Below are 8364 nucleotides of genomic sequence, written 5' to 3' on the forward strand. Positions count from 1 at the left end.
TGGAAGTGGCTAAACGGGTTCTTGCTGTGAAGGTTCGTATTGAAGGCACAAGTGAATGAAGTTCTGCCGAGCATTTACCATGGAAGTACCGATAGAAAAGTGCTAGGCTAGCTACATCACGCCTTTGGGCCAATGGTTGTAGTGTGGCGAATAAGTCGCTGCCAACAATGTTCCTTAACCGTTTTTGTACTCTATTGAGGCAGGTCAGGGAGTTCTGGGAGGCTCCAGCCCAAATGTGACAACAATATTCCATTTTGGGCCTTATCTGACTCTTATAAAGATAAAGAATAGCAGAGGGGGTAAGATATTTTCTGGTTCGGTACAAAGAGCCCACCATTTTCCCAGCTTCCTTGGCAACGGATTGGATGTAACAATTCCACTTAAGATCAGGTGTAAATGTTAGGCCCAAGAGTCGCTCAAAGCATTGGGCTTCTTTAAGTAGAGTCCCACTCATTTGGACCGGTGGCAGGTTCGGATCGGATCTGTTACTGGATCAGATACTGTTGAATATTAACTGGCGTTTAAAGATTTATCACTTTAAAAAAAAAAGGTAAAAGCTTTACACTTCCACTCATTCTGAAGCTTTATCTCCTTGTCTATATATCAAATATTGCGTAAATAGTTGCGAGGGGGTGGGGAGGTGAGTATTACGTATCGACGTTTGTTATCTGGGCAATGTTTGCTCGATATCTAGAACTACAATAATGTCACATGTTAATGTATATGCACATAAATATTCTTAATCAGTAACAATGTTTATTTCATATCGTAAGTAGTTAAGCCTCGCGATAGATTATTCAACCATACAATAAAAAAACGACCAAACTACATGTTATACTGTCACAGTGGTAGTCTTAATTTAGGTGCCAGGAAGACTCTAGATTTGCCGGATGCGGGAGAAAAATATTGTATGAGTGATGATTAATGATTTCTTCAATAGAGTTCAAAGTACAACGGACCATGCCATTGACCAATGTTATTGATATATATAAGTTAATAAGTTATGGAAAACATCCTACATGTTCTAACAGTTATATTCGAACAATATGTCTCCTTGATTGATCGATTTATTACTCAGTACATACAGTTTATGTTATCATTTGAATATCATAAAACGTAACAGGTATTACAAAATGGACCGTCCTAACATTGACTCCAGGAGGTCAGGAGTCCATCACTCCTCCTGTCGCCTAGTGACAGAACTGGGAGTGGGTGGGTCTCACCTGGTATAATTCCAAAGCAGATACGGTAGCATAAGAGAGGAGTGACGCCGGCCTGGGTGTGTGTTTGGCTACTTGAGCGAAACACGCTCCTACGCCGGCTTCACTCCTCTGGCAGCTTTATTTGATACTATCTTATGCTACCGTAGGATCTGCTTGGAGATTACACCTACATGTAGTACAGGCACTACTAGTCGGTTGGTTTGTCTTCAACGTCATACAGTCACAAGTTTCAAATATACAGCCGCAATAAGCAGCAACCTGTGTTTTTAAAAATAGTATAACTTTGACAGAGTCTTTGTCCTAAAGTTACCTATCGATGGGATGGTAACCAGGGCAGCTAATTGTAATAAACTGGCACTTTGTGCCTTGTGTAAATCGGCCGTCCGGACGTAGTAACACATGGGTATCTATAAACAGCGCCGTTACCAGGTCTGGGTCGTGCACTGATTGACGGCTGACGAATGAGTTTAAAATGGGAAAGTTTGGAGAGTTTGAAACACAACTGTTGCCAAAGCATGCTGTATAGTAAAATTTCATGACAACATGTAGTATGTTCTCCATTAGTCATACACGTATACACATCAAAGACACTGGCCAACTGTATGGTAAATTGTACATTGGACTCTAAAATTGAAGAAAACATGAATATGTTTTGGGAGAAATACTGGTCTAAATGTTGCTGGCATTAACTAGGCCCCCTTATCACTATGACGTCAGCCCATCACGCCCGTCTCCACAACACCGCCATTACCCGGTCTGCCTCGTGCCGAAGTTAGTCCATCAAAGTACCGTTAATGGACAAGTTTGGAAAGTTTGCTATAATTACACCACGCTCCACTTGGGTCAATGATGAGGCATTCGCTCATTGTAATCACCTGGTCTGTCTTGCGCCAAGGTTTATGTCAAAGTGATCGGTAATAAACCAGTTTGTGAGACACGTAGTTTGTTCTCCATAGGTTAAACATGTATATTATTAATCTCTCAAGGATGAGGCATTCGCTCATTGTAACCCCCTGGTCTGTATTGAGCAAAGGTTTATGTCACTTTGTTCAGGTTATAACCAAACAATACACTGTGGACACTAGGCACTGAGGCTGGTATCGTGGCCAAAGACATATAAATATACAATAAAAAATTGACATGTATATACAAATTTATAATACAAAATGAACATGTATATACAACTTTATGTCAACGTTAGTCAATCAAAGTACCGTTAATGGACCAGTTTGGAGAGTTTGCGCCACGCGCCACCGGAGTCAAGGATATGCAGCTGATTCAAGTAGCGCACAGAACAAACCCGGCACGTACCGCAGTCTGACTCGGCTCAGCGGACGGCAAAGATGTGGAAGCTTCTGCTGCTCATCGCGGCTGTGATTGTCTGGCCGGGATCGGCACAAGGTAGGCTTACGATTTGCGGGAATAACGTTCTTGATTAGGAGCATTTCTGGGGATCAGGAAAGATTGATGACAGAGGTGGGACAGTTATTGTTATTATTGGCGTGCCTGTTCGTGTGTGGGGTTACATACACAGCTAATATCTACTGAAACATCACTACTACCCCAGATAACCCCATCGGGAGTAAATTACTGTTGAAGTAAGTACCTGGCCCCTTATTAGAAAAGGCCTCCTGTCTGGCACGAAAGGGCCAGTCTGGGCTGCAGTTTGTGTTGGTGGTTCCCTCGGGGGCGCCCCTGGTCTGGTTTGAGAAAACTGCTGATGTCGGTATTTGTATGGTTGTTGACAATAAGTTTGTAGAATGTAGTAAGGCGGGAATTTCTTCTCCAGAGAGAATTTATCTGTTTGCGTTTTTGAACATCCGTTGACAACATAACTTAAAATCCGCTGGGTGGACAGCGATGATGTTTTAGTATATTGGGAAATAGAGGTTTATAGCTGCTTCTGTGTCTCTTTGTGAGTTCCCTTGATACTTCATTGGGCCTTCTAACCTTTGTATCTTTTTGTCCTTGACATGCCATGGTTTTTATCATTTGGATACCGACAGCTTTTGATATCGGTGAACAGCAAAGTGGTGTCGGATCTGGCCTCACATTTGATTTGTTCTAAGACTTACACTAGAATTTCAATTAGGCTAAGAAAATATTTGGCCGATCATGATCTTATCTTTATAATCAGTTAAACAAGCAAATCAGTGAAAACATATCTCACGGATTTAGAGGACTACCGAACACGTGTTGCTTCTTTGCTTATGTTTCTTCTTCTTCATGGCACTTATCCGTAACTTCATATGTCAATGAGATCACGTGTCTGTAACTATCGCGAGTTTACTTTCTAAAGTGATTGGTCGTTTTAAAGGTCGCATAACACAATATTTATGCATATGGGCGACCCCCGTCTCCAATAGTAGTTCGGGTATAAAGTACGTAGTGGCTCAGAGTACTTGCAACGTAGTAATTCTTCCGTGCACAACAGATCTGAAGTGGGAACTGTGGTGAACGGTAGGGGTATACATCGGTTTTCAGACTGTAACGTTATAAGTTGGGTTACGTTGCTTCTTCGGCCGGTGGGAATTTGCGCCTTGGTACTGTACTGGGCACTGCCTGTGCGTCGCCTGCAGTTCCATGACCTCTGCTGGGGGTCAAATAAATGTGGATTTTATGGAAGAACGAGCCGGCAACCTTATGCTCATTTCCAGATGTTTTATCGGTTGTGCCCATGCTTCTTGAATTCTTGTCAATCGCTTACACACCCTATTATGGATTTTGAGGCGTCGAACCTCCTCACCCTGAGGTCCTTTACCATGTAAATCCCCATTGGCGAAATACTGTGTCATGCCATCTTAATCCGAAATAATTCGACAGTAGTTGTTGAAAATGTGCACCATAGTGCTGGAAGAAAGTTTAGCATGATCGTTACAACATGATCATGTGCACCATTGTGAGATAACCTTACGGGGAAAACAATACAGATTTTTAATAGAATTATACAATTTCCAAATTAGTACAAACAAGATTGGACTTCTAATGTGTGGCATAAGCCAATACTTTAAAACATAACGTCAATAAGAACTTTCGAAAAAAGCCTCTTAGTGCGCAGTTCCGAGCAGTGATGTTATTGAAACCGGTTGGTACCAGGCGATCCCTGGGGAAAATAGGATTTGTACAGTGTGCTATCAGGGCAAAGTGGAAAACGAGCCACACTTTCTCTTGTTACTGTCCTTTCTACGATGACCTTCGGGGAAATCTCTTCCGTAAAATGTTTGTCAAATGTCCCGAGAAAGGGATGAAATCAGAATTGGGCGGCCTACGTCACATTTCCAACCAGGGCCAGGCCAGGCAGCTTTCAGGAACGAAAGGGGAAAGACACCAAACTACACAAGACGTTAAGAGAATAGCAGTGTGCATCATCTGTGTGTTCTATGTATACATGTCTATTTAGTTTTGTTTGCTAAAACCTTGGTTAATGATTTTGAACTATGTTTATTCCTACATATGATTTGATGTCTCTGTATTTTCTGATATCTAATGGCTTAGTACTTTACTTAATTGTTTTTGTTAGCTTATACCTCAGAGTCTGTTCTCTTATAGTATATGTTTTATGTAATAGCAATACTGTGTCTTATAAGCCCACGCGGGCTGGGCGCGTATACGTAGAGCACAAGACACGCAAATAAAATTTGTTTTTCATTCGTCGATGTAGGTTAGACATCCAGGTAATAAGATACATAAGTAAGTAAGCCGGTGCAATGGCCTAGTGGGTAGAGTGTTCGCCTTGCATTCGGAAGGTCGTGAGTTCGATCCCGGCCGAGTCATACCAAAGACTATAAAAATGGTACATGCTGCTTTCTCTGCTTAGCACTCAGCATTCGGGAAAGAATATGGAAGTTGAACACACACCACTACCAGTGGACTAGCCCCCTGCTGTAGTGATTGCGTTGTGTGTGGCCCAGGGCTAACGAAACAGAGATGGGCACCGCCCTATGCGCCAGAAATGGGCACTGTCCTTGGCGCGGGAAGGGTTTAACTTTAACTTAACTAATAAGATACGCCAAAAATAGTTACTCAAGCAACTGGATATGGTTTTGAAACGGTCAGACGTTTCGGATAGAATCCACTATCCTTCGTCAGTGACACTGAAGAGATCTGGAAGAAACAGGTCTTTTATACTCTAACTATATATATGAATGAAGACAATTTCAGATGTCCAATAGGAAAGGTTGTAAGACAATTCAGACTGAAGACAATATCGATTCCAAAGAAAACAAAGCTAAGCCAAAGTCAAGCTGACGACAATTTGGATTTCAAAGGATAGCAAGGCTAAGACACAGTTAATGCAAATGAGTCAATTAGCTCCTGTTGTTCTAGTTACAGGAGCTAAAAGTTTTGTTGGCGGGGGGGGGGGGGGGGCTAATGCTATGTCCCAAGGGCCGGAAAGTTCCATACGTAGCCCCCCTTTTCTGTTGAGGGGGGGATTGGATATTCTCTCATATATGGCCTCTCTAACTCCCCGTTCAAACCAGCGGGCTTCATGGTCTAGGATTTCGGTAGATTGGAGGTTGAAGGAATGTCCTTGGCTGTGTTCTAGGTGGTTGAAAATAGCAGAAGAGTAGCCGTTGGCCTTCGGTTTGCAATGTTCTTGGTATCTTGCTTTTAGTGGACGACTAGTCTCACCAATGTATGTGTTGTTACAGTTGGGTTCCTCGCATTTGAGTCTGTAGATTACATTGGCCTTAGTACCTTTCTGTGGTTTGTCTTTTGGATGTACCAGTTTGTGTCGGAGGGTTGAGTGAGGTTTGAAGTTAGTGGCGATGTTGAAGTTTTGGAAGATCCGTCTGAGTTTTTCCGAAACTCCTTGGACATAGGGGATGGTAATGTTGGCTTTCTTTCTGTCGGTCAATGGTTTGCACTTGGCTGTTTTCTTTGAGTGGTCCGAGGGTTTGAGGGCTTTGTTGAAGGTCCAGTTTTGGTAGCCACATTTGTTCAATGCACTTCGAAGGTGTTTGTGTTCCTCTGTTTTGGCTTTGTCAGAGGAAACAATGCTGTCTGTCCGGTGATACAAGGTTTTAATCACTGCCAGTTTGTGTTCCAAAGGGTGGTGAGAGTCAAAGGCCAGATATTGGTAAGTGTGCGTTGGTTCCCTGTACACTTCGAATTGAAGGCTGCCGTCCTTCTCTATGATAGTTTTGGTATCTAGGAAGGGGAGCATGTTGTCATGACTTGACTCCTGTGTGAACTTGATGTTCTTATCTACTTGGTTGATGTGGTCAAAGAACTCATCAGATACTCTCTGTTTTAGCTTGCAATAAGTGTCATCTACAAAGCGGAACCAGTTGAGTGGGGAGTGTCCTTGAAAGTACTGATAGCCTTCACTTCAAACTTTTCCATGTAGAGGTTTACAACTGTACAATGGGCGACACTGGTGATCCCATAGCACAGCCGTGCAGTTGTTGGTAGAACTGTCCTTTGAAAGAGAAATACGTACACCCTAGGCAAAGGTCTAGCAGTTTGCACAGTTGGTCTGGAGATAGCTTGGTTCTGTCTGTTAGTGTGTTGTCAGCCTCCAGGGCTTCCTTGACTACCGAGACTGCGTCCTTAGGAGGTATGCAAGTGAAAAGCGAACAGACATCGTAAGAAGGGATGATTTCATCTTCTTTTACCCGGAGATCTTTGATTTTGTCGACGAAGTCTGCACTTTCTGAACGTGATGAGACTTCCCCACTAAAGGTCCCAGGATCTTAGCTAGAAATTTTGCTAACTCGTACGTGACAGAACCTATGCTGGACACAATGGGGCGTAGGGGGACATCCTGTTTGTGGATTTTAGGAAGGCCGTAGAAGGTTGGGGGTTGTTCTGAAGTGGGGTAGATTTTTAGATAGGTGGCACGGTCAATCTTTTTTCCCTTGTCTTCCAATTCCTTGAGAGCCGTGATGATTTTCCCTTTAAACTGGGAGGTGGGGTCCTTCTTCAAAGGCGCATAGGTGATTTTGTCCCCTAATAGATCTTGTACCTTTCTGTCGTACTGTTCCCTGTCTAAGACTACTGTGCATCTCCCCTTGTCTGCCGGCAGAATTACTATGTCTTGATTGGTGGCCAAATCTTTGAGAGCAGTTTGTTCTTCCCGATGTTGCTGGGAGGGGTTTTTGAAGCTTTCAAAGTGGTAGCTACTTTGGCGCGTAAGGCTTCAGCCTGTCTCTGTGGCAAACGGGCCCGGTGGATTGCTGACTCAGTTTCTGTGACAATGTCGATGCTGGGGATCTTGTTAGGGGCTACTGCAAAATTTAGGCCTTTAGACAGTAGGGATTTCTCTGGTTCTGTAAGAGAATGGCTACTGAGATTCCTGACCCACCTCTCGTCTGTTCTAGTCTGAACTGGGGTTTTGGAACTGTTTGATCTCCTATTGGGGTCCCTATCTGCACGACTGTTTCCTTCCTTTAGTAATAGACGTTCAAATTTGTCCTTTTGTCTGGCTTTCCCCTTCTCGTGTTGGGCGAGTTGTTCGCGAGTTACAAAGGCTTTACTTTCAGCAAAGGTGTTTTCTGATAGTTGTTCCCTCAGTAGATCTTCAAGGTTAGTTTTTCTGTGATTGAGACCATCCAATTTGTAGTTAATCTGTCTCACCCTCTCGTTTATCAACTTCCTTTCAGCGTTGCGAATGATATTGTTGGCCTTGAATCCTTTGATGGAGGTTTTTAGACGTAAACTAACAGGAGTCACACGTACCTTGAGGCTGCGCAAGTTGTAACGAAGATGGTTCCTGTAGTCCGCAATCTTCCTGCTGGTCTTCTCCAGGTCCCTCACTGATTTCATGCAAAACTTACCGTACTGATCCAAGATACGTCGATGTAGGTTAGACATCCAGGTAATAAGATACGCCAAAAATAGTTACTCAAGCAACTGGATATGGTTTTGAAACGGTCAGACGTTTCGGATAGAATCCGCTATCCTTCGTCAGTGACACTGAATAGATCTGGAAGAAACAGGTCTTTTATACTCTAACTATATATATGAATGAAGACAATTTCAGATGTCCAATAGAAAAGGTTGTAAGACAATGCAGACTGAAGACAATATCGATTCCAAAGAAAACAAAGCTAAGCCAAAGTCAAGCTGAAGACAATTTGGATTTCAAATGATAGCAAGGCTAAGACACAGTTCATGCAAATGAGTCAATTAGCTCCTG

At 43.0% G+C, this 8364-nt stretch overlaps 1 protein-coding gene across 1 annotated transcript in view; it reads left to right on the forward strand.

The window, feature by feature from the left end:
- Positions 1–2509: 2509 nt before the first annotated feature.
- LOC118427804 (fibropellin-1-like) overlaps positions 2510–8364 on the forward strand; it is a 21012-nt gene continuing 15157 nt past the window's right edge. The window contains exon 1 of the mRNA XM_035837760.1: positions 2510–2624. Coding sequence (XP_035693653.1) covers positions 2567–2624 — 58 coding nt within the window. The 5' untranslated portion in view covers positions 2510–2566. The remainder of the gene's footprint in view (positions 2625–8364) is intronic.

Source organism: Branchiostoma floridae, chromosome 12, assembly GCF_000003815.2.
Source record: "Branchiostoma floridae strain S238N-H82 chromosome 12, Bfl_VNyyK, whole genome shotgun sequence".
NCBI classification, from domain to species: Eukaryota; Metazoa; Chordata; class Leptocardii; order Amphioxiformes; family Branchiostomatidae; genus Branchiostoma; species Branchiostoma floridae.